This window comes from Phaenicophaeus curvirostris, chromosome Z (assembly GCF_032191515.1).
Source record: "Phaenicophaeus curvirostris isolate KB17595 chromosome Z, BPBGC_Pcur_1.0, whole genome shotgun sequence".
In the NCBI taxonomy this organism is placed as follows: Eukaryota; Metazoa; Chordata; class Aves; order Cuculiformes; family Cuculidae; genus Phaenicophaeus; species Phaenicophaeus curvirostris.
The window spans coordinates 73,024,064-73,050,705 of record NC_091431.1 but is presented as its reverse complement, the minus strand read 5'-3'; the positions used below and the strand labels follow the sequence as shown (position 1 = coordinate 73,050,705).

Sequence of the window (26,642 nt, the reverse complement as noted above, 5' to 3'; positions counted from 1 at the left end):
AGGTTTATATTAGCTGGCTTTGAATTAATGGTGGTAGCTCTTATTTTTTTTTTTTTAATGTAGCTTGTACTACAACAATGGTCTAGAAACCTGAACTTATTTTTTTTTAATGAAAATTTAACTTTTAAATATTTTAGCTGAATAATAATAAAAGATGTGCCTGGGCCAAACACTCTGGGATACACCATGGAGAAGAGTGGGTAGAAATTCCTGGAAACCCAGAGAGCAAACATTGTCTCTGCACCTATCCTGTCAAATTCAAGAAATAATGACATGGTGTCTGCCAAATGTCCTTGGACAGATTATGAAACTTAGCAGATAGGCCTTATCCTTGATTAATTCTCCAGACTTTTATAAGGGGATTTATCTTATCTCACAGGAGACGTCTGAAAGTGGGAGCCTAAATTTCAGTTGGCTGTCCAAGCACACTGTTATATCTACATAGGGTAATAAAACCCCTAGAAAATGATTCATCCCCTTCTAAGGTAGATGGGATGAATTGCCTTCCAACACCTTTCCCTGTATTACTGTCTTGGGCAGGTTCAGTCCTGCTCAAAGCATCGCTTGCATGGGAACAAAGTTGGATGCAGCTGAGTTCAGTGCTGTAATACTTCTCATAAAGTCAAGCTCCTCCGAGATCCAAAAAATGCAACACCCCTGGCTTGGTCCTGATTTGAAAATAAATCCTTCCTGCGTGATGTAGAAAAGAATCCTATGTGCTGAAATGTCAAAATCTGCAGCTTGTGACCAAAGCCGTTTTTGAACAGTTTGGAGATTTTAAATGACATTAAAAATGAAAGGGAAATGTAGTGGTATGAAAACAAGATGCAAGAGCCATCTGGATGTATATTTCTGAAAGCTCTGAGAGCTGTAAGTAACTGTGACATTAGAGTGAAAATCCTGGTCTTTTGTGTGCTCAAAAAAGGTACATTTTTAATTAGAATATAAAGTCCTCTGCCTTTACTTTGAATCCTGGTTGCAGAGAGCTGGTACCTGGAGAATATTTGATTCGGTCAGTGGTGACATTCCTAAATATTTCTACACTTACAGACATGTGTCTGCCAGTAAACCTATCCTCCTGTGTTCGTCTATATTTGATTTTTCTCAGGTGTGAGAAAACTGGACAATGACAAAGACAACTTTGAAAAGGGAGCAGAGGACAAGTTCACACTCGATGCTCCGAATTTGGGAAGGTTAAGGAAAATAAACATAGGTCATAATAACAAGGGTGGATCTGCTGGCTGGTTCCTCTCAAAGGTTAGTGGATCCTGAGATGTTTACCCTGAGTGTGTTGTAGAATGATTATATCTCACTTTTTACCCTCTTGGTGGCCTGATGCCAAGAAACGCAAGGATGTTCTCTGATGATAGAGATTCCTGGTTACTGAGAAAAGCACAAATGAAATTTTCAGCTTTCCAGAAGTATCGTCTCCAGCATTTTATTTTTCTCAGAGCAAATGGGGGCTGATGAAGCACTGGCAACAGCCTGGTGCCTGCCAGCGTGGTGCATCAAAACCAGGTGCTGTGGATTCAGACTGGGTAGTTAGGAAATGAGGGACACTCTGGCTTTAGTTAGATTGTCAAGCATCTCAAGGGACTTTATGGCAGTGAGAAAATGCAGTTGTTAAGACTTAAATTTGCCTGCTCTAATAGTATTTCTCATGTCCCTGTCACTGCATCCTCTGACAGATGAAGGGCAATTCTCCAAGCTGGGGCCTCCAAGCCCATCCCCATTCTATTAATTTAACTTACTACCAGGACAGTAAAGATACCAGAGCCTAAGAAATATCTGTTGATTCTGTTCATGCTGGAAATCTGCAAAAACTTATAGTCTGGCCAAATTTAAGTGATTTATCACCGACACAGCAAAAAAGATATACCTGCCACAAAACTCCACTTCTTCTACTCCCACTTTCCTCCTCATTTTAATCTCCTCCTCTAAGGCATGAAGGTATTGCAGCTTTTGGTGAAATGGTTGAAGGAATATTTTTAAAAAGAGTAATCAATGACTCTTTCCTCTAATCTCATTTTCTTTCCTCTACTGGTGTACTTTAACACAGCTGGCTTTAATCTGCTGAAGATCTGACCCCAGATTTGTAAAGCTTAGATAGCAAGGTGGTTTGATGTATTACAAAGGCAAATATTAACACATGCTTTTTCACTATCACCATACGCTGCACTAGAAGTTATTGTACTAGCTGGCTGTGAAAAAGGCAGAACATGGAAAACAGAGCTGTTATGCTCCCTATAATAAATAGGGTGAAAAAAAAACCACAGAAAGGGAACCTCATTCTCACATTGCAGATGAAGTACACCTTGCATGGGATTTGGTGCTGTTTAGTTTGCTTAAGTCGCAAAACCTGAGGCAGTGACTAGTTGCAGCCAAAACATGAATATTATGTTCTGCCACAGGAACTTGTGAGATGTTTGTAGTTAAGAAAAAGGCAAGTTCACCTTGTAAGTTCTACTGGAAACTTGGAGGAATGAACATTGACATAGCTCAGTTATCATCTACTGTCGGTATATATGTTTTCCTCTAGTTTTTTCCAGTGTTTCGGACTGCAGCATTGATACTCCTGGGTAAACTTGCTAAGCACCATTAGAAGTCCTTCCCGTGTTTTTTGTGTTTGCAATGTGGCTTGTACTCAGAGCTGATTTTCCACCTTTGAATTTATGAATAGAGATATTAACAGGAACCCAAAGAGGATCAGCTGGTAGAGGGGAATCTGAGTGTTGGTATTTCTCTTGAACCTCATTTATTTTAGTCTATAACACTCCAACACAGCACTGCTCTCTCATGCTGACAATCCCAACCCTGGCAGACACCTTGTCTATGGAGATATGACAAGAATCAATAACGCTACAGGCAACAGCACAGTGTGGGACGAGTGACAGGAGGAGATGCTCTGGTTCCAAAGAATGGTTTCTCATATCTATCAGAAAGGACAGATTTCAACTCTCTCTGCTTGCTGTGAAGCAGAGAAACATTCCAGTACTTAAAGGGGGATACAGGAAAGCTGGAGAAGGATTCTTTATCAGGGAGTGCAAGGGCAAGTCGAGGGGGAATGGTTTTTTGCTGAGAAGAGGGAGATTTAGACTGCATATTAGGAAGAAATGTTTTCCTGTGAGGATGGGGAAGCACTGGCCCAGGCTGCCCAGAGAAGTGGTGGCTGCCCCATCCCTGGAAGTGTTCAGGACCAGGATGGATGGGGCTTTGAGGATCCTGACGCAGTGGGAATTGTCACTGCCCATGGCAGGGGCTGGAACTAGATGGGCTTTAAGATCTCTTCCTCCCCAAACCACTCTATGATTCTGAGATTCTATGAAACGCGGCAATGACATTCTATCCCTAATAGTGAATACTCTTTCTCTGAAACATAAGCCATGCAAATGAGCAGAGATTTGGATTTCTTCTTTTCTTGCTGAAAATCTTCAGTACTTTTCACTGCTTGCCTATAATAGTGCAGTAATTCTATGGCATGCTTCAGGAACAGAGAAGAAGATGTGAATAAGAAGTGCCTCAACAGGAGGTGTGAGAAAATCCAAGTGGGTAATGCTGGCTTAAAGGTGAAGATTGTTTGCTGGCTTGTGTTGGTAGACATGTCTCTAGAGTACAGCCAAGAGCAAAATCCTTCCAAATTAGAAACTATTCCCACCACAGGGTTTCATGGCTGTCTTTGGAATAGTTCCATGCTGGAGTAACTGAGTGGGAAATCATGATATTTCTAGGTACACAAACTGATCCAATGTTCTTCATTTGTCCTGAAATTCCTTAGTATTATTTTATAACAAGACTCTAAAACAGAGAGACAGAGAAGACAGCCTGTTCCCAAAGCAGAACAAAGAGCTGCCATTCAGCTGATGGAGAAGAGTAGCCAGCAAACAGACTCTGGAGAGAAGAAAGACAGGCCAGCCAGCTGGTCTTCCTAGCAGAGACATCTGGTCTCGTACACTGCTAGAGATGTAGATTGAGTTCACTGAATTAAAAAAAAAGAAAGAAAAGGAAACAAAAAAGCCTGGCTTCTTATGGCTTTTTACTTGCTGATTGTCTGAAATTCCATCAGTTCTAATTAGGGAGTGGAGAAAGATCTGCTTCAGTGTTGAATATATTAAATATCAGGTGAGAGTGTGTACATTAAGCATCTGCTCTTCTGTCACTCCCTCATGTAACACATTTTCTTTTTCCTTGTGTATTTTACAAAGCACTGTTTCTTTTATCTTAGGTGATCATTGAAGACATTGGCAATAAGTGTGTGTACCAGTTCCCAGTTGGACGCTGGTTTGCTTTGGATGAAGATGATGGAAAGATCCAGAGGGACATTCTTGTTGGGGGCACTGAAGCCACAGGTAAACTCATGGGCTGAATCCAGGGTGGGAAATGGGAAGATACAAAGATACAAAGGCCTAATTAATGCTTCTAGCCATGTTTTCTTTATGAGGTTTAATGCAAAGGAAGATTTTCAGTGGACCTTCTGCTGGTGACAGATTATTATGTGTGAGAGTCTGAGCTACCATTGCATTTCCCACCTCCATGTCCCACTGGTGAAGCTGTGTAGGACCTAAATGCTGGTTTATTCCTTGATTCACCTGGATAGGGAGCTGGTGGACAATTGATGAAAGATCTGGCTTGTACTTCAACAAGTCACTCAGCAGCTTTCAGAAACTGGATTGCTATTTCCACAGTCACCAACTTGCCACACAGTACTGTATATTGTACTTCAGGTTCTTAGCTGGGGAAGCTCACATTCTTTTACAAAAAAAAAGAAAGACGACTGCGAGCCCTAAAATTGGCTTTTTGGTTATCCAGCATGGTTAGAGGAGAGACAATCAAAAGTTATGGTTTTGTTGAAAGAATCTTGGATGCCAAGTCAATATGACAAATTACTAAGAGGCAGAAGAATATTTGGGTATTATTCTGCCTATATTTATTCATTAGTATAAAGATAAACACTTTGACTATTCACAGAACAGCTGTTCATTACTTCATTGCATGGTCTTAGACATCTACAGTCCTTGTATTCTCCCAGCATGTGCAAGAGGAAAGAGGTCGGGGTACACAGTCTGAATACAGCCTGCATATTGGAAAAAATAGGGGAAGACAGGGAAAAAAAATCTTAAAAAATGAAATTCACTTATTAAAATCTTCCCTTATTCATTTGCCATTCATGACTGTGCTTTTTTTCCTGCTGTCACCTGTTTTATTGAAGATGGATGCACAGTAAATCGTGCTTGAATACAATTTTTAATGTAAACTTTAGAAAGAGAGGATTGTTTAGAAGAGAGTTCTGATGTTTCAACTTTATCCAAAGTCCCTATTGAAATTTCTAAGTGCTGTAAGTGAAGAAATAACTTATCTTGGGCCCCAGGTATTTTACAAATGCTCTCTAAAACACTCTTACACTTAACAGAAGTGTCTCCTTATTCAGTACCATGACACAGCTTTAAGATATGACTTTCAATGAGCTTCTGAGAAGTAAGGCTTGTAGGAAGAAATGTTACCTTTCTTAGATCAACAGCCAGAGTTAGAAAAAAAAACAAGTAAACTTTTATGCAAATAGACTTCTCTTCAGAAATATTTTTTCTTTCTTCCAGCTGGTCTAACACCTCTCTCAGGCTTTGTCTTGCTGAGAACTTTAGGCTTTCACAGTTATAGCGAATGTCCTGCTGGCTTCTGCTGTATTATGGGCTGCTGACCTCATATTTCCAGAGTTTTGTGGTGCTACAGATCTTGCACCACTGTTTAAAGCAACACCTCTCCATCCTTTGACACATTTGGTACTTGTACCTCACAAAATCAAGTGACTTACTTGCCAATTCTATTTTTTGTTTTTCTTCACCTAATTATCAGCAAATGATGATAAAACCCTCATACTTTTTTTTCCACTGGGCTACACAACAGGGAGTTTTTCACCACAAACCTGTTTCTCTTGGACAGCCTGAAGATAGCCGTGCATTTCTCAGAGGTATCTGTGGAATGAAAACAAATGAAGCATTGCGCTATGTGTAAGTCAAAAGCTAAAAAGACCAGTGGGAAACCAGTAGAATGCAATGTAAATGCTATAAGAATTATTACTCTCTGCCTTTTTTCCTCCCTTCTTTTCTTCCTAAACAAATTCCTGACTCCTTCAGGTATTGTGTACAACGTTGCTGTAGTGACAGGAGATATCAGAGGAGCTGGCACAAACTCCAAGATCCACGTAATCCTCCATGGCTCCAAAGGCTTAAAGAACAGTGGGAAGATTTTCTTGGAAGGAGGTGAATTTGAGCGTGCCAGGACAGACCTCTTCAATGTGGAGATAGCTGCTCTTCTCAGCCCTCTCAGCAGAGTCAGCATTGGACATGATAATTGTGGCGTCAGTTCCGGCTGGTTTTGTGAGAAGGTGAGGCTAAATTGTAGGCACACCTTAGAGCATTTTCTTTTCATAAACTGCCCCCAAGAGATAAATACAGTTTAAAAAAAAAAAATCTGCTTTTATTTGGATGACAATATCCCGTATTTAACAAGTCAATATTATGCATAATGCATGGTAGTAGCTGATTGCCTCAAAGGCACATTAGATGCATGAGTCAATCACACACTAATTGGGTTGATTGCCCCTTTGCAGCCACTAAGATAGACAGTATTGTTTGCTCAGCACCAAAAGCACCTTCAGATGTTCCCCCACTGGGCCAGACAGAAGTGCACTCTTGGATTGTGCTGAGCATTTCAAAGTTATCATCTACACTCAGACTTTCCTGAAGTTTTTAGATGTTGCTGTGGAGCTCAGAAAAAAAGAAGTGGTTGACCACAGCTGCTACTGGGAGGTAGTGGAACAATGTGTGATGTGGGATCTTGTACAAGATCAGCAGGGTGTAATGGTGGGGGTGGAGAGGGAAGCAGCTGCCTATGCTGAAGCTTGGAGGAAATGCAGTGTTCCTGGAAAGCAAAATCAGCTTAGGATGTGTCTGAAGGCTTTTTCTTGTGCTTCCTGCAAAACCCTACCCTGCCCTGGTGTGATGCAGGACATGCACTGCTCAGTGACAGCACTGACCCCAGCAGCCATGCAGGAAACAGTTCCCACTCCTGCCTCTTCCCATTCCCTTTATCCTGAAGGTATTTTGACTCTTCTTGGCTGATTCATTTTGTATGTCTGGAAAAGTGAGAATAACAGAACAGATGAGACCTAGGTATATCCCAGTTTGGGAACTGTGCAACCAATCCCGTTCATGTTGATCCAGAAAATTTGATTTTGAGAGCAGGACAAAGATCTCCATCTCTGTCTTTGCTTCAGTTGCTTAAGGTTTCAGTATCACTGTCCTGCAGGCTGCCAGTAACAGAGTATTCAAACTCAACTTCCCTGTCTCTTTTCCTAGGTGGTGGTTTACTGCCCATTCACTGGTATTGAGCAAACCTTCCCGTGTGGGAAATGGCTGGATGAAGATGAGGGAGATGGTCTCATAGAGAGGGAGCTCTACGAAATGGTTTCCCTGCGCCAGAGAAGACTAAAAAGTAGGTTCAAATCATAGAATCACAGAATCACCAGGTTGGAAAAGACCCATCAGATCATCGAGTCCAACCATTCCCATCAAACACTAAACCATGTCCCTCAGCACCTCGTCCACCCATCCCTTAAACACCTCCAGGGAAGGTGACTCAACCCCCTCCCTGGGCAGCCTGTTTCAGTGCCCAATGACCCTTTCTGTGAAAAATCTTTTCCTAATGTCCAGCCTGAACCTCCCCTGGTGAAGCTTGAGGCCACTCCCCCTTGTCCTGTCCTGCCACACAACAGCACCCTGAGTGTCACCCATGCACTATGACATGGGTAGAACCATGGCCAGAGGCTCAAGTGAACTAAGTCCTGAGTAACTTTCAGCTTTGAATATCCTAGTTTGAGTTTGAAATGAAATTTGGGAAAAAATTGCACTCATTTTCTTAAGACAAGGAATTGCACCTAGCAGCCTTCCTAGCTTCTCTGAGCTCAGGGCTGCCTCAGCCACCATCTCTCCTTTGCAGACCAGGCAGGCTGTGTTTCTTATAAAAGCAAAACTACCCTATTTCAGATAGAAACAAATCCTAAATATAATAAAAATGTATACCTGGGGGAAAGCAGAAAGAAAAAGCTTCTCTAGAGGGAGGCAATGGCACACGTTTGCTCCATACCGTGCAGGGCAGTGTACTGGCATGTTCATCCATCCACACATGGCTCCAGCATCCAGTCTCATTGGCTGGTTTTGCACCAAGCAATACGGATTCCTGCCATCCAGCCTGTGCCAGTGTGTATGTGTAAGCAGAATGTTTTAATTAGGATAATAGATACATTTTAATCTGAATGCTTCGAGTGGGATCCTGCTTAAACTGCAGTTCATTTAAATAAACTTAATCTAAATGTTAGTGTTATAACCACATTGCGCCTCTGACTCGGTCCATTTAACTAAAGCATCTGCAACCTTTAACCCTCTATTATCAGCTCCGATTGTTATTGACAGGCTAATTCCCCTGCTGCCGCAGTGCAGGAGATAGACAGAGAGCATTAGCCTTGAGAAATCCGTGACCTTTAGCTGCCAGATTATAGGAGCGCAAGACTTGGAGTTAGAAAAGACCTATTATGTCATCTCGCCTATCTCCCCGTGCATGCAGGACTGTCCCTTTCTGTAGAGCTGATCAAAGCTTGGTTCAACCTCACTTTGGGTATCCATGGTGAAATGGCTCCTTGCGCAGCGCTTGCAAGCTGCTCCCGCAGCGGATTGCAGCTCAACGTCTAGCCTGTATTTGTTCTCACTCTTTTTCTATTTTCCACCTTTATCTTGAAAGTTATCCTGGAAACTGTGTATTGGGTGTAGCCCTCCCTTGGTGTTTGTGCCCTGGGGAGTATTTATGCTGGCTCCGAGAATTTACAAACTGCCTGGATCACGTTTGGATAGGAAAGGGGAATGTGCCTAACATGCCCTGGGTGGATGAGGATGGGTATTTGGGGAAACGCCTGATCTCCTCTGGCAGCTGCAGACCTAGCTCACCCACTTTCCTTCCTGTGTGGTTCTCCCCTGTCAGACCTCTATCAGCATTTAATTCTGGTACAAGTTCTCCTTTCCCCCTCCCTGCATGCATCACTTCTCTTCTCCTTTTCTTCAGAAAGAGGTCAGAGAGGCCAAACCAGACAGATGAGAGAAGTCTCTGATGTCTGAATTGCCCTTGCTGTTTTCCCCAGGGACATCAGGCAGCTACATCATGTGCCACACACAAACATGCTTTAGCTTCATTGCTGCCCAGATAAAACTTGGTGCCTTTCAGAAGGGAGTGGCCACCAAAATTTTACAAATTTTTAAACTAAAGGCAAAACTTTTTTACTTTCCCCTCTCAATTTTTTTTGCTGTTGACTCTTTTTTTACAGTCCAATGCTAAGCAGATCAGTAAAAATCTAATTTATATGCACGTCATTGTATTTTTTATATTCCATTCTGGGCTCTGAAGGTCGAGCTGTGCTCATGTGGGTTCAGGCATACCGAAAGGGTTAGCAATTCTTCCATTAGTTTTTGTTAATAATTCAGCTGATGTCTGAGTCAAGAAAGAAACCTGTTCCCTCTCCTGTAGGTGCTGCAAGGCCTGCAGAAGAGAAACACATTATTATCAATGAAGAATGCAGATGAGAGGATCTTTAGAGGAAAGAATGTCACGTTTACATGTGCAACCATCCTCTGATATGAAAATGAATGCAAATTTGCTGCAAGTGGACTGTTCTTACTGTTAAAATGTTTGGTGAAGACTTAAGAGATAAAAAATTATGTAGCTTTGCCACTATCTTTGGGCACGTCCCTTAGAGTAACCGAGGTCAGGAGGGATCTAGGCATTTAAATGATTCTAAAACTTTTGAAAAATGACTTCATGTTGCTCTGAGCATGTTTGCCCCACACAATGCAGCGTGGCTACAGATTCCTCAATGGGCTCCGAGCCAATCAGTCCTCCGAAAGGCGCATCTACGGTGATTGACACAGTCACAGGAAGGCTCGTTAGGTCAGGATGAAGAAATACATGGCTCTATCCATACCTCTTGCTCCAGACACAGATCATTTGGTGCAAGCTTTGGGAGCTACCTGGAGCTGCATTGCACCATACACATGAGCCTGGAGACTCTTTCTCATCAACAAAAAGAAAGCTGATGGTATTCCCCTGGATTTAAAATGGTCTTTGAAGCTAGAGTTTTAGGCGTTGCAGGAGTATACTGAATCTGCTGAGATGGAACACATCCCTGGATTAATTTTGTAATTCATGATGCAGAAGAATATGTTTCACTTGATTTATGTTTTTTCTTATTTAATTTTAAATGAAAACACAGGATATATTTCCAGGCAATGTCATTCCTGTATGTCATGTAGCAGCTATAAAAGTTGCATAGAAAAAAATAAAACATCTTGATCTTCATTTGTAGCATGATTCCCTCTCTACCACCCAGGGGAAAGAATAAGAAATATGTTTTTTTTCCAGGACATCCTTAAAAATTAATTTTTAAACAAAATGCCTTAAACCTTTCTTTGTAGAAAACCCCTGGTCTCTGTGGATTTGGACAAGTGACATTAAGAACGCAGGGACAGATGCTACCATCTTCTTCCAGATTTATGGAGACAAGGGGAAATCAGATGAGATGAAGCTGGACAACAATTCAGACAACTTTGAAACTGGGCAAACTGACAAGTTCATGGTATGAATCTTGTGCTAGTGGTAAATCTGGCTTGGCGTTGTTTTCAAGAGCATAAGCTTCAGCCATGTACAGGAAATCAGCAGCATGAGATCTTTACTTCAATAGATCCTACTGAAGTTCAGGTGAAGTCACTAAGATTGGTGGTGATGCAATTGATTTCCCTACCTGTGGATTTGCCTTGTCTTCTCCAAAGTGGGCTTAGGTTGGTATTCCTGGGTGCTCAGGTGGTGATGGCTTCAAGTCATGTTGGTTCTGAGTGCCACATATTTGAGGCTCCTGAAGCTGATAGTCTTTCCCTCAGGAACAACCTCCCTTATGATACAGACTAATCCACTCATTTAGACCATGCTTCTCTAAGGTTAATAGTTTCTCTGTGTTTCTCTGTGTTCTCTGTGTCTGTTGAGTTTGGAGGCTGGGAAGGATCTTCATGTATTTAGGAATAAAAATGTTTAAAACTTAACTGGTGTCTGGTCAGAGAAAAACTGAGAAACAAAGGATTTATCTGTAAAAACTTTAACCTTCTTTGCCTCAGCAGCCCTAAATGCCTTCAGGAAGAAGCATGGCATCTGGGAAAGAGCTGAAGCCTTAGAACTGGCCTTAGCTCTTTCTGGGAGGAATGATTTAATGGAGCTCTCACGATTTAAAGTGTTGGGATTCTATTTATATGTTCTCCTCTCCTTAAAATAGAGGCATTAATCTACCTTTGTGGAGTAGGACTTGTTAATTTTAAAGAACATAATTGTTTTTTTACTTTAGTTTTTGATTACTCTCTGATTTGGCTCTTAAGTGATGTTCAGATGCTTTGCTGACTTAAAGAAACAGATAATGCGTTTTCCTTCCCCTTTATAGATCGAGCTCCCTGATCTGGGCACATTTTACAAGCTTCGGATATGGCATGAGAAAAGAAATCCCTTTGCTGGCTGGCATCTGAATAAGGTGAGGGAACAGCAAGAAAGCATGAAAAGCCAGATTGGTCACAGAGGTGTGCATTGTCAGTCCTGGATCACTGAGTTGCTCAGCTGCAGCTGACTTTGATGCGCAGAGGTGCCACCTTTTATAGACAGTCCTGGTCAAGAGGTGGAATCCTGCATGAAAATGGGATATGAAAAGAGCACTTTATACCATTTGGAAAAAAAGCATATGTGGGAGAGAAGGATCCATTTAGTGTTTTTTGGGAAAACTCCTTTCTCCTTTCCATCTCTCTTAGTTCATCCCAGGTATTAATGGAAAATCAGAACTATAAGAAATGAGAGCTCTGGAAATGGCAGCTCCCAACCGCCCAGATCAATGGTGAAAACCACATTTCTACATCCTTTGCACACCAGACCACTCTAGTCCCTCCACATTGCTGCTAGGAGTTTTTTCCCTTGCTCTTCAGGAAGGGGAGACATCATTACTCTATAGAGAAGCAAACCTACTCCTTCTGTGGCCTATTTAGGCTGGTCTTTCTCATGTTCCTCTAAGTTGTGTTCATAGATTCTGCTCTCCTGTATTCTTAGGGAGCTGTGAAAGCAGCCAAAGCCTTTCCAGTGAGGAGAGGACATCAAGTACTGTTGTGTTCATCATATGATGGTAGAAAGTGTCTGGCTGTGATTCATCAAAAAGAAAGTGCTGGGCTACTGCAATCATGTCTATTGGTTTGTTCATAAGTGATGAGCAAGAATGCTTAGATCTTCCATAGCTACACATTTTCCTGGAATATCTTCTTTCCTTGAACAGAAATTATATTCATGGAGGATGAGGGATCTTGCAATGTGTCTAGGATTCAGTTTGGACTGAAGTGTCTAAGCAAACCTGGTGAAGATGTGTGAAATTAATCTGGCCATATACAGCCAATCTGATGTTTTCCTGGATGCATCAGGCTCACGACACATGAATCGCATCACTTGTGCATGCATTTTATGATCTAGAAACTTGGACGAAGCCTTAACAATGCTTTGCTCCAGTCCTCACACATTTTATGAGAGGCTTGCTTCATGTCAGCGTAGGCTTCCATTTTCTATGGCAAGAACGCAGGTACAGCCACACTGGTCAGGTCAAAAGTCTGTCTAGACCAACATCCTCTGTCTTGTGTCACGGACGTGCATATTAGAGAGCAGTGAGAAAAGGGCAAGCGGTTATGATACTTCACCCTAACATTCTTTCAGTTTCCAACTATTTACACCTGAACAGATCTACTAAATACAACGTGTTTAGTATATTTAACAGGCTGCCCGGGGAGGTTGTTGAGTCACCTTCCCTGAAGGTGTTTAAGGGACGGGTGGACGAGGTGCTGAGGGGCATGATTTAGTATTTGATAGGAATGGTTGGACTCAATAATCAAGTGGGTCTTTTCCAACCTGGTGATTCTATGATTCTATGATTCTATTTCTCTACCATTTACTTGTTCAAAAATTCTAGTCTCCTCTTGAACATTTAAACTTTTAGCAACCATAATAGCTTTTGGCAAGGACTTCACAGGTCAATTGTGTCCATTTTTTTGCTTGAACTTCACTATGCAAGCAACATTTGATGCTCTCTATTTCTTGCAGCAGAAGAGTGAATAGTTGATCCCCTCTACCTTCTCTATGCCACCTGTGATTTTGTAAACCATCATACCCTCCCTTCACCTCCTCTTCCAGCAATTTGCATAGGCCCAGCTTATTTGCTCATTACTCCTTGGGAAGCCACTGCAGATCTCTGACCATCCTTGCTGCTATTTTCTAGGTGTTTTCTCAATGTGTCATGCTCTGGTTTTGAGCTGCAGGGATCAGCAGTGCAAGCACCATCCACAACTTTTCTCTGTGGATTTATACAGTAGCATACGACAAGCAATTACGGAGAGCCATTGTATCCATCAAAATTTTCAGACACCATGGAGTGATTGGAGAGAGGAGGAATGAAAAGCCGTCATCTGTGACAGACTTTGCTGTGTGTGTAACTGATGTGCAAGTTTGAATGATGGTCTCGTTATTAATGTCTGTTATTTCTCTGTTGCTTCTTACACTTGCTTCCCAGGCAAAAACCTGTCAGGAGCTTGTTGGTTTTTTTGTCTTTAAGCCTGTGAACTCACGCAGTGTTTTGGTTTAATGAAGGTAACTCTGCTGAAAACGCTGACAAAAGAAAAATACTCGTTCAACTGTGGCCGTTGGCTAGATATAAATGAAGACGACAATGAGATCGTGCGAGAGCTCCCTGCAGAGGGATCTCTAGTGACTGAAGTCATGCCAGGTGAGAGCCACAGGCACCATGCAGGGGCTCACTTAGGACTTGAATAGAAAGAAACCCTCTTTGTGTAAGGGATGTACAGGCAGACTGATGCAATTCAATTATCTTCTCTTTCTGGCACTTTCTCTCTGCAGTATTTTCTGTGTGCATCATTAACTGCATGAAGCCTCAGAAATCCTAAGCCCTTATTCTGAGCATATTTCTCTGTGGTGGGAGACGGGAGAGATCTGGCCACAGCACATTTTCTTCCAGAGCTATTTTTTTTTTAATTGTATTTTTCTCAAAATGTGAAATGCCAGGTTTGAAGGGATGTTCACGAAAACCATGCTTAGCTGAAATGCAGTCTGAAGTCTAACAATCATTTTTCAGCTTTAAAATTTTATTTAGTTATATGCACATTTATGCAGCTATATATATAAATGTAAAGGAAACCACACAGAAGAGTTGTGCATGAGCATAGCCACCTTTCAGTACATGTAAGCAATCAGAAGTTTCTATTGGGTTAAGTACAGTTGTACTGGAGTTTTAATTAAGGAAAACCGCAGAACTTGTATTGGCTTCCTAAAGTGGTCACTTCTGTCCTGACCTTGTGTCACAAGAATTAACTGTACCTGGAGGAGAGTTTCAGAGTGCAGGACATCTCAGGTTTGCCACTGGGATTTCCCACATTTCCATCAAAGTGCCCAATGGGGCTCCACATTCTATAGTCCATGAGTCCCCTGTTTCGTGAAATTTCTGATTAACACAGTGATCTGCATGCAGCTGAGCAGTTCCTCAGAAGAGGAAGAGTAATTGTAATTGCAGATGTTATTAAAATGTAAATAAACCAGGTTTTGAAATGTATTTTTAATCAACTGAGGAGAGGGCTGCTTGAGTTCAAATGCAGGCACTTTCCCATGAAGAGCAGTTGTGCTGAGTGAAGATGAGATGTAGCACCCACGTTTTGGGCTTGCAGGCAAGTTTGGGAGAGAGGGTGGGAAGCATTACCTCTTGTCATCTCCCAATGCTGGAGAAAAGGTTTTCTCTCTCTGGAAGGTTGGTCTGTAGGCTGTTCCTTTGTTGTGAAATTTCTTCTGGAAAACCTTCTTCCTACAAGATGATATGAGGGCAGGGTGGGGAGAGGAATGTGTCAGCTCAAAAACCATACAACAAGATCCTAAATAAGGATTTCACAGGTAACAAGCAAGCAAGATAGAATGCAGCCTCCTGTTCTATGAGGATCTCCTGGATATAGGAGCAACTGGACATGTGCTACCACATAAACCCAACATGAAGAGAGTATTCCTTGTGTCTCTGAGCATTTGGCCATTTTTAATACTTTTTGTCTGCTTCTGGATGCTGAATGTGATGTTTTTAGATTCCCCATCACCAGGACCCTCTTATGAATGCATTAGTGAAGGTAGAATGGCTGGGACCCCAAGGAGGCCACGCACTCCAATTCCTGAGGTTTTACCTGAAGTGGATGACATTTTTGTGTGCTTCCTTGGAGGAGTTTTATGGATTTTCTTAAAATTTCTGGTCTTTATTTATTTAGTTTTTCCCTCCTAGTGACAATCATAGAATGGTTTTGATTGGAAGGGACCTTCAAGATCATCCAGTTCCAACCACCCAGCTGTGGGTGGGGATGACTTCCACTAGCTCAAGTTGCTCAAAACCTCATCCAAACTGGTTTTGAGCACTGCCAGCAAGGGGTCAGCCACAACATCTCTGGGCAACCTGTGCCAGGGCCTCACCACCCTCACAGGAAAGCATATCTAATCTAAATCTCCCTTCTATCATCTTAAGAATATTCCTCCTCACTCTGCCTGTGCACTCCCTGATCTATAGCCCCTCCCCAGCTCTCCTGGATGCCCTTTTGGCACTGGAAGATTCTCTAAGGTCTCCCCTGAGCTTTCTCTTCTCCAGGCTAAACAACTCCAACTCCTCAGCCTGTCCTCATATGGGAATTGTTCTAGCCCTCTGAACATCTTTATGGTCTCCTCTGGACTTGCTCTAACAGCATAAAACAGAATATAAACCCCAAAGCATTAATAGAAGCACCACCTGGAATTATGAACACTTAAAATTTATTTCAGGTCTGTGAAAAATGCAGTAAATTTTAATGGAAATTAATTTTGTTGCTGAGATTGTTTCATTAATTTATGTCTCCACAGTGATTAAATATCGAGTGACAGTTTGCACCGGGACGGTAAGTGGGAGTGGCACAGATGCCAACGTCTTTGTCTGCCTCATTGGTGACCAGGGAGACACAGGAGAGCGTGTTCTCTACAACTGCATCAACACTGTCAATAAATTTGAAAAAGGCAACGTAAGTTCACACAGCAGCTCCTCGAGATGGGTTTTGAAGTGTGTAATGGTTTGCAGATTTTTTCAGATGTGCATTCGCAAACCTGGCTGATTTCCCTGCCAGTTTAGGAGTGGGGAGAAGTCAATCAAGTCCACAGAGCATCATAACAGGTTGCATTAGGAGGGAGCTTTGAGTCAGGGACAGTGTGCCCTTACTTGACATGTTCACAAAAACATCTCCTGGTTTGCTTTCCAGCTGAGTATTGGCTGTTGAAATTGAATTTTCGGGTTAGGGGAGGCTTCCAGGAAGTCTGTCCATCTCTTAAGAACAACAGAAAGCTGTTTCGCTTCCCTCAAATATGGCAAAAAATTGGCTTCCTGGGAAAGGGAAGGAAAAGCATCCTATTTAATGTCAAAAACAGGACTAAAAGCCTTGTGAGTTTCCATTAAGTTTCCTCCAGTCTCCCCCTCATCTGTCCTGCACTCAATTTTTTTGTCTTATTTTCAGTCTACTTTTCAATGTGTTTTTTTATGCCCATGCAGAGTGGAAATGGCATGAACTGAAGACTGAGCTGGTTCCATGGAAAGCTAGGGATAATGAGCAGGTCAAACTGTAGTTAAAGCTTATCTGATCTATGGGGTCAGCCTACTCAATGCTTATTCAATTATGAGGCACATTTTGGATCTCTGGGGTCCAACTTAGACTGGTAAAATGTAATCAATATCTCCTGGAGGAGGTTTTCAAAATCTGATCACAGAACTCTTCAGATTTCTGGGTCCTTTGTGTTATTGTTTGATTGAAGAGTTGGAATGGAAAGAAAATGAGGATAAAAAGGTGTTATGTTTTCAAAATTAGCAATTGAATTTAAGGTTCTGAAATATGCATTCATGCTTTGGATTTTCCATTAAGCATCGAGAATTTCCAGATTTTCAATGAAATCACTGAGTTTTTAGCCTTTAAAAGTTTTCTTATACCTGTAAATCTTGTTGGTGGAAACACATGGCATTAACTTAGTGGGAAAACTCGTTCTGCTTTTAAATGATCTAAAGGTGTGGAGACATGGAATTGCAAAAGTCATATTTCTGCCTATGTACTTACATCATAGATTTTTTACTTTTAAAAGGTAAGTCCAAGCTGTAAATGATAGCATTTTGTCATTTAGCAAAGTCTTGCTTTGCCAAAACGGTAGCTAAATGAGTAATTTTATTGGTGGTGATATGAAGACTGTTCCTAAAAAAGATGCCTGGTTTACAGAAGACATGAGTATTTTAAACACAGATGATGCCTGCTTTATTTTTACTCTAAAAAAATGAGTTATAGGATGATTTGCATGAAGGGTAAAAAAATAGGAAAAAATATTTTAGAAATCAATCAATGTGATTAATAATATCCAGATGCTATAAACTAAACTGTAGTCTGTTAATGAAAAACTCCTCTTTTGGCACAAGGAACTAAAAGCTGCTGAATGAATTGGAAGCTGTTTAAAACTGATCCTGATAAACTTAGAATCTGTGTATTCACAAGCTGAGGATTGAATGAATGTATCTATACTAATTAAATCAGATACCCTGTTAAAAAGAAATGTAGCTAAGTCAGTGCGGTCTCTAATCTACAGCCACTTAAACCAATAGAACCTTGATTATCAATTTAACATGGAAAGTTTGCTTGCAGATGCAAACTAACAGCCTGTATAGAAGTTAAAATTTAAAGATGCCTCTAAATTAGGTGTTTGCCGTGCTGCATTTCCATTTAGTTACTTACTCATTAATTTGTATTAGCTGTTAATAAGTAAGATGAACATCAGGCCTAATGAATTAGACTTCTTTGACTTAGGCTAAGTCAGTGAGGTTTTATAACTTAAATACTCAATTCAGCAGTTTTGAGTGTGTAAATAACACTTGTTAATGTGTGGAAGTAACACTTGTTGATGGATGGAAACCCATGATTAACACCTAAATCAGTGGCAGTATGTTTAGTTTGTCTTTATTTCAAAGATCAGTTTGGAGTCTTAAGTGTTTGGAAAAAAATACGATTGCTTCAATAAATTTAAGTATTTATATAAATAGTGCCTTCCCACCATGCTTTCTGGGACCTAGCTGGATAGATGCTACTACAGTATGTGGTTTATGGTCTTTTGGGAGAGGAAGAACAAATGAATCAGTGTTTGGTTAGCTTTCTCTTGCCTAACGAGGCATCTCAGCTAGATGGTATCCACTGCAGTCATGTCTATATATTTGTTGGTCTATATGCTTTAGATATGCTGTTCATTTAAATAAGTATTTACCATACACATGTGTGTGTCTGTACATGTACCATAGATATTTGTCTGGCACGAGTCCCAGAGGACTAATTCGCTTTTTCTAACAAATCTCTCTTCCTTCAGCCATCACATTCAGTGTCATCTTGGGTAACAGAGCTCTGGTCCTGAGGGGCCATATCTTGAGCTAATCTGTAGACTGGTAAACTGAGCCCTTTTCCATGGGGTGTGGGTGAAAGGAAAGATGTAAAATTTGTGTCTGTCATGGAGTATAGGGGTATTTAGCTGATGGTCAGGGTTCACACCAACTTCTTAACACAACCAGAGCATCTGGCAATACCTCTGTGCAACTACAACTAATGCTTGCAGACCAGGAAAAAAGCTGATACATGAGCAGAGATTTGAACTTGGATTTCCTGCCTCTCTATATCAATTTCTTATTAATCAAATCACTTTCCTTTTTTTTTACAGTTGCAGAGGGCATGCAGTGACAGGGGAGATTTAAAATCATGGCAGATCATATACTTGTAAATCTAACGTTATACATCTAGCACAAGTATTCGAGCTTTCATTCTTTGCTAAATTAATTCATACTTTCTCCTTCATCTTGTGAAGAATTATCTTGCAGCGTGCTGATGATGTTGGTTTGATTGCAATAGTAAATTTGGTTTGTTAGTTTGCTTTTAAGGAGATATATTGCCTTACCTTTTTTTTCTTCTCCTTCTCAAAGGCTGATGAATTCTTCGTTGAAGCAGTAACGCTGAAGCAGGTGAGGAGGGTGAGGATAGGGCATGATGGCAAAGGAGGAAGCAGTGGCTGGTACCTTGCCAAAGTGATAGTGAGGGAAGAAGGACAGCCAGAAAGTGAGGCTGTGGAATTCCCCTGCTACAGGTACTGGAACCAATGCTTGCAAATTATGCCTCCATCTATGCATTTTCCAGACTTTGAAGAGCTTAGCTATCCAAGACTGGAATTTTCTGAGCACAGCTTAATCCTTTTTATTTATTCATTCATTTATTTTTGCTAAGCCTGAAAGCGAATCTGTGGATTGGGAGGTTTAAGATACAGTTAACTCTCCTTAACAAACAAACAGCAGCCTGAATTGTGAACTTCTTAGCAACTAGTTCAGTAATACAGAGAATTTCTAAAAGGTAAAACGCAACCTTCCAGTACCACATCCAGTGTCACTGAATTGCCTGCTGCAAAAACACCCTCTGCAATCTGCTGGTTTTATTGCATGTGTGGGATGAGGTTCTGGTCCTTCACATGCACATCCCATCTTTCCAGGAGCAATGGGATGCTATTCTTGTGTTGGAAGAATGCAAAATTGTTTTGCTGCCATCATGACAGCAACTTGTATGAAGGGAAATGCATATCATGTAGACAGAGGCAAAGCAGAGGGCAGCAACTTACCCCCATGAGTGAGCTATAGATGTATTCTTCTCTTTCCTAGACATCAAGTGGCCAAAACAAATGTGTTGTACTGGGGCTTCCCATGGGGAATGAGATGTGTCATCTGTCTTGACACTAATTAGGGTCTCCCTCAACATTGCAGCACAAACCAGAAACAACTGGATGAAAACTCAAAAGACCTACTTAAGCGTAGTTCAGTGCCCTATAAAGTCACACTTGTCCTGTCAGGATGCCCACTCTGTAAGATGGAAGGTTGTTGAGCTCCATTTAACATCAAGTACCTGTTCTAAAAGTCATCTCCTAGGGGACTAGCGAAATTGTAGAACACAAACACAATTACTTTTTAAATTTCAAACAAAGGTAAAAGCACTAAGCTGATTACTTCTCTCTTGTCACTGTAAATCAGGAAGAACTCCACTATAACGAGTGGAGTCAGACAAATACCTAACAGGAGCCAGCCTCAGCCTCTTTTTTACTAGAATCGCATAACATCAGAGAGCAAACTTGCTGGAGAGGCAGCACAGAGGAGCAGATGCAATGTCATCTTGGTTGTGGAAAGCAAGCCAGTCTCTCCCTTTTCAAAGGACAAGACACCATATTTTTGGTGCCTTTTGGTACATTTTTAAGAACCATATATATTTAATGAGTTAAGCAGATAAGTGAGGCAGGTTTTTACTTGCACATGAAGTGTCTCAATGAAGAGTTTTTTGCACAGACGCCTCAGCGATACTGCTGTGCTTAACTGCACTGCGCAGATGGCTCATTTTAAAGTTTGAATTGTCTCCTTACCTGACTCTGTAACTGGATGTTTTCCCTTGGTTTGGAGCAATAGCCTCATTCCCTTTAGCTTTACACCAGTAGGTCAGAAGCATCAGAGCACACCCCTCAGGCCAGGAACTGAAAATGAAGGGAGAAATAAAACTCAAGGCGTTCTTCCCAAAATATTCATGGTGTGTGTTCAGGCTTCAAATCACAAGTGATGGAATTCCACTCTTCTTACCTTTCTTAATGTCTCTTTTTCCAAGTGATATCAATGTTGTTTGCATGACTTTATTTGTTGTCCTTGTGCCAGCATTATCTCTTCCTCTCAGATTGAGAAGGTAACATGACTGATCACCTCCAAACACAGGGACAGCTGCTCCCTCTCACTATCTTTGGTGCCTGTGTCTCTTGAGAGACGGGGGCATCATCGCAGTATACGGGTGTCGTCATGGAGTCTGGAGATATCTGAGGGCGAAGGTGCTCACCCACTGCATCCTCCATGTGAGAGATAAATGTCTCCATGACCTGCAGCATTTGGATGTTCCCCTCCAGTCCTGTAGGCCAAGGACAGCTTATGTCCTAGCTGCTTTGGCAAGAGCTAGGGAGGCTTACTTCTCCTGCTTCTTCAGAGATGAGATGTTGAAGAAGGCTTAGCCAAGAAGAGCAGCCTTCTTTTGGTAAGCCAGTGCAAGTGAGATTAGTCAGAGACTCGATCTGGGGGAAATCAGGAAAGCTCCTGCTTCTGCTTGGCCAGTCAGTGGACATGTTGATGTCCTTGTTGCCTTCAGCTCCAAGACCTAGTTAAATTCCACTCTTTTACACAGCACAATTGCATGGTCTGGAGAAAACCAATCGTGCTTCTGTGTCTTTATTGGAAGCTGCTCTATTGACTTCCTGCTGCTTAGCTGCTCCTGTGACACAGCTAGAGGACAAAACACCTTCCACAGAAACACATCTCACCTGTGCAGAAAGCTTCTTATGTGTCTGTAAAAACTACTCTGTACCAGCATGTGGAGAGCAGATATAGCAAAGGGCTGGCTAACCAGCATCCACTGCAACTAATGTCTGTAGGATGTCCTTATAAATCTTCATTGCATATAACTCATTGAAGTCACTGTTCTTGTTATTTCCATATTTATATACATGGCTATCTTTCATCTTTTAATTTGAAAGCTTTTTTTATGACTCCGTAGGAACCTCTGTTACCTAATAGTCACAAGGGGTCTATGAGAAGCACTGTCTTTGTTGTACAAGGGAGCCAGCAGAGCTAAAGTGAAGCTAAATGGATTAATTGTGAGTTTGTGTCAGATTCAGGAGGAGCATAGAGAAATAATGACTCCTAGGCTTGTGCTTTCAACACATAAAACAGCTGGCTGCATAGGGAATGGCTTGTACATCTTTTTAAAGCAGTCATTTGATCTGTGATCTGTGCTTGCAAGAAGTAAATGCATGTAACTTCTCCAAGTGTTATTTGCAGAATTACTAGTACATCACTTGGATGCATTGCAGTATTATTTTCCCCTTTATGACCACATGACATGATAATATCCATGCTTTTAGATACTGAATAGTGAATCATTCAGTGGCACAAATGAATGATTTATGCCTTATAGTGCCTGATGTGGTTTAGATATTGTGATTATGAATGCCACTAAAAAGCTCAAAATGAAGAGGTTCACCTTTTGCCCCAGAACCGTAGGCAAACCTTTTTGAAGCTCAGATCTGAGTTCTTCAGATTTCGTTTTCTCCTCAAGGCTCAGGGGAAGACTAGGAATGGGCTAGCTGACATTCTCTAAGATAGACTATTTTTGATAATATTTGTATCCCAGACAGAAAAGAATTTTCAATCAGGCCAAGTCATGAGTTCATAATAGGATAGGATTTTATATGATATAAATCATTAGGGCTCCACTGAAATCTTCAATGGTACTTTATTACATTTTTTTCTAAGTACATGGACTGCACCATACTAATTTCTCTCCAGAGCAAACATAAGGGTACATTGTCAATTCCCTGAAGGACAGCAGGCAGACTATGAATGGAATGATGCACTAGAGGCTTCTGTGAGAGAACATTTATTCAATCAGATGCCACAAGTTCTCGTCATGGAAAGGATCCAGAGAAACCTCCTTTTACTTCCTAAAAATAGACTGAAATGTCTATATTTTTACACATTATTACATCTATAGGTGATATTTAAAGACATACACACACAAAACCACATCTTGGTGTTTTAATCTTTCTAATTGCACACAGCCTATCATCTACCAAATCTCAAATATGATGTCATAATATATTTTTTCCATGACACTCTGATCCTGTAGAAGTTGTCTCTGAAGTGGCTTTTCATATTTGCATCTGCTTTAGGTTATAGGGTGTACAATTTCTCTTTACAACTAAGCGTATGATACAGGACACAACTACACCCTTGAAAAACTCACAGTGAATTACACAAATAACATGCACTGAAATTGTATGGAAGCTCAGGTAAAATAAAAGATTTTGCTAGGTCTTTTGCATTAAGGGTATGATGGCACTATACTGAAAAATTCTATTTGCTGCAGCCTGATGTGTTTATGATGTGCCAGTCCACTTGTGTTCAATGTAAAACTGGAAACCCCTGCTTCCATTCTGCAGCTCGGTGATACGCTATTGGAATCACATTGAAGTAAAATTAGGATATTGAAGCATATGTGCTGAAGGGAAGGAACACAATGGCATTGCTCACCCAAATACTTTCTCTGTTAGTAGTTAAAGTTATCTTGCTGGAAAAGCGGTTTTTCTGCCACTTCTGGCTATTCTTTCACCTGGGACATTCTCAGGAGCCTTAATCTACTTCTGCTGATAAAACTCTGACTTTTCTAATCCAAGACATACTCCTTTTGCCATCAGTAGCTACCCACACTAGTAGATACAATTTCACTATCTAGAGGTGTGTCCTCCTTTCTGGGTTGGTATCCCTTGTCCATCCTAACTGCTAAAGAAGTTAACATTTTACATGCTGCACACAGAGGTCTGTTTCTTGTGGGATGTGTTTTCATCCTGCCACCTTGCCACAGAACCAGTTCACTCAGATTTGTCCTACAGTTCCCTAAAACATCACCAATGGCAAAGGTAACAGAAAACAACAACACGTGCACTGGCAGCATAAACAGCAGATTGCAGGGCACTAAAACCAGGAGTAGGAGAGAAGTTTGTCTACTTTGTGGGCCCAGTTAACATCCATGTACACAGAAGCATCTTGACTTTTGGGATGACGTGATTCCCCTAGCAACAATACCTGTTCAAGGACATGAATCCTGAGCCAGCATCAAGAACTACATGATACAAATTTATTAAGGACCAGTTCTAACAGGTAAAAAAAATCCCCTGACCCCAAAACATGAACAAAGTCTTCCTTTCTCAAGGCAACATGATGTCTTGGCATGCTTCTGTTCTCACTTATTTCAATTTACCCTTGCTCAGTTCCTGACATGCCTCCTTTCACTCCACCTTTGCTCAGTTCTTGACATCAATTTCATGGTCTTCTCCACAGTTTTACGCTCCTTTACCCCCTCTACACCTCTCAGCCTGTGCTGAGGCACAATAATGCATCTGATTCCCTCACATGGTGTCTGCGTTCACATGTTCATCACCTTCATGCTGACCCTCTTAGCCTTTATCCATTTTCGAGCCACGTGCACATGGCCACCTGCTTCACAAGGTGAAAGGGAAGAATACGGGGTAGACGGCATACCCGACAACTCACCAAAGCCTAGAGGGGGAGCTGGGAGTGGAGATTTGTGCCTGTGTGGTGGGGCTGGATGCACCTCTTTTGCATGAAGGCTTTGCTGTTAATGCTTCTGCAACTGTCCAGCTCTAGCTCATGTTTGGATTTCTTTCCCAGTGTGTTTTGTTTTGATTTGATTTGTTTTGTTGGTTTGTGGGGTTTATTGCATGGTTTCTTCACGCTTATTGTTTTGTTCTGGGTGGGAAGAAAGAGAAGAAGACTAAAAAGATAATGCTCCTTCAGATGGATGAAATGGAGACCTATCATCCTTCATCTTCCAGAATATCTGGTTACTTCTTGGTCGCTGTGGCGAGTCCAACTGGTCATGACTCTAAGCTGCGCTGGTTTATTACCAGTGAGATACCATATGTTTGATCCAACTCTCAGTGGGCATTTGTTCATGTCCCCAAATTCCTTTTATGAGGGTTGTTCGCTGGTTTCTGTGCATGCTGACACATCAGAAAAATCAAAGATGGAGCCATTTAAGTGAGCTCCCCTCCTTTTTCGTGTGAGGATCAGGCAAGGAGAACACATGTGGCACAGTGACGTTGCAGGAAGCTCGCAGTGCACTTGTGCTGCACGTGTTTGTGTAGAAGCAGGTCTTCTGTGATCTTCCCTGGAGATGTTTAAGGCACAGATGGATGAGGTGCTGAGGGACATGGTTTAGTGATTGATGGGAATGGTTGGACTCGATGATCTGGTGTGTCTTTTCCAACCTAGTGATTCTATGATTCTATGATTCTATGATTCTGATGTCATTTGCATGGTTGTGTGGCTGTCTTTAAAAAGAAACAGTGTCTGGGGATTTGGTTTTCTTTTTTCTAGTTCTGGGGAGTATTATAGCAAATTAAATACCCTGCATGACCTGCCAGAGCTTGCTCACTGGTTCTTCATTCACTCCCACTGGTTTCCAACGGTATTTTTAACTGCAAAAGATGCTGCTGCAGATAACTGTGTACCTAGAAAGAAGGGACCTTCTGGGAACTGCTTGTGCTCTCATACATTGATGTTTGGGAACTGAAACGGCCCCAGTGTACTGCTGAGGGAAACTTGACCCTAAGCAGATGGATACAGGAATATTCTGTGTGCTGCAGCAGTTTGGATTTCAAGTGGAAAGTGAGGAGCCTCTGCCAGGGCCCTTATTGTTGTCATACAATATTTGCTGTATGGTGTATGATGGGGCTGGAGCTGCAATTCCTTCACCCCTGAGGCTGAAGGAGCAACTGTGAAGGTTACCGGATCAGCAGTTTGTTCCTCTCCATCTTCCTTTCAGTTGTTTTTCCCTTGAGATCATATTACATTTTGCTTTATGCCCAGCTTTCCTTCTTAATCAGTCTAGTTGGATCATTAATGTTGAGAAACAAAGGAAATCCTTCCTTTGGCTGGTGCCGGCTGCCTCCACATGCCCTGCTCTGAAAATGGGAACAGCGTAATTCATGAAGTTCCTGATGAAGGAAAAAAGGATAATGTACTTATCTATAAGGAAAGCAAGAGTGATAGTAAGCCAGAGTAATCAAACACTAAAAAAAAGGGGGAGGTTAAATAACTTAGATGCTATAAAGTTTGTAATCAAAGTGGCTAGTAATAAAGGCTGAGAATATTTCTGGTCAATGAAGGTCAATGCTTAAAGAGACTGAGACTACCCATTTACAGGAACAACTGGTGGCTGTGGCGTTTGTGCTTTCCAAACAGATGGACATCACAGCAGATGCTTATCTACTGTAAGCAGGGCTCTCATGAACTCTCTTCTTGGAATAGTGGAGATTTAAAAGTGTGACTGCTGTACAGTCTGGTCAAGCTCCTGCAAAGCTAATGGATATAAAGAGCCCTGTAAAATTTTTTTACTGTCGTGTGGATTTTTTACTATGTGTGGAGCCAGCCTAGATTTTGAAAGGTCTGCTAGATCCTAATTATTCAAATATAACTTACTTTTGTTTGTAAACCAGATGGCTTGACAAAAATGAGGATGATGGTCAGATTGTCCGAGAATTAGTGCCTGCTGGGGAGTCAGCAATGCTAAAAAGTGAGTTTAGCTTGGAAAAAAAAGAAGGTCTGGTTTTGAGCTATGTATGCACATATTTACTTGCTTTATTTTATTTAATGATTCATGTCGGTTCACAGTAAATCTACTGGGCTTTTTTGACATTCTTATGCAAGAATCTGCAGTAGGTAACTCAGGGGGAAATGCCTCTGACCCTTAAATCCTAGTTTTTGAATGGTATTAATTTGCATAAAAGAGAATAATTGCAATATTATGTATGTAGAAAGAAACTTT

The 26,642-nt window shown here is 41.4% G+C and overlaps 1 protein-coding gene across 1 annotated transcript in view; it reads left to right on the top strand.

Moving 5' to 3' along the window:
* LOXHD1 (lipoxygenase homology PLAT domains 1) overlaps nt 1-26,642 on the top strand; it is a 159,274-nt gene that overhangs the window by 51,011 nt on the left and 81,621 nt on the right. The window contains exons 7-16 of the mRNA XM_069880363.1: nt 1,109-1,257; nt 4,223-4,346; nt 6,129-6,379; nt 7,353-7,488; nt 10,512-10,672; nt 11,522-11,608; nt 13,747-13,882; nt 16,033-16,187; nt 19,154-19,314; nt 26,314-26,390. Of these exons, the coding sequence (XP_069736464.1) occupies nt 1,109-1,257; nt 4,223-4,346; nt 6,129-6,379; nt 7,353-7,488; nt 10,512-10,672; nt 11,522-11,608; nt 13,747-13,882; nt 16,033-16,187; nt 19,154-19,314; nt 26,314-26,390 (1,437 nt within the window). The remainder of the gene's footprint in view (nt 1-1,108; nt 1,258-4,222; nt 4,347-6,128; nt 6,380-7,352; nt 7,489-10,511; nt 10,673-11,521; nt 11,609-13,746; nt 13,883-16,032; nt 16,188-19,153; nt 19,315-26,313; nt 26,391-26,642) is intronic.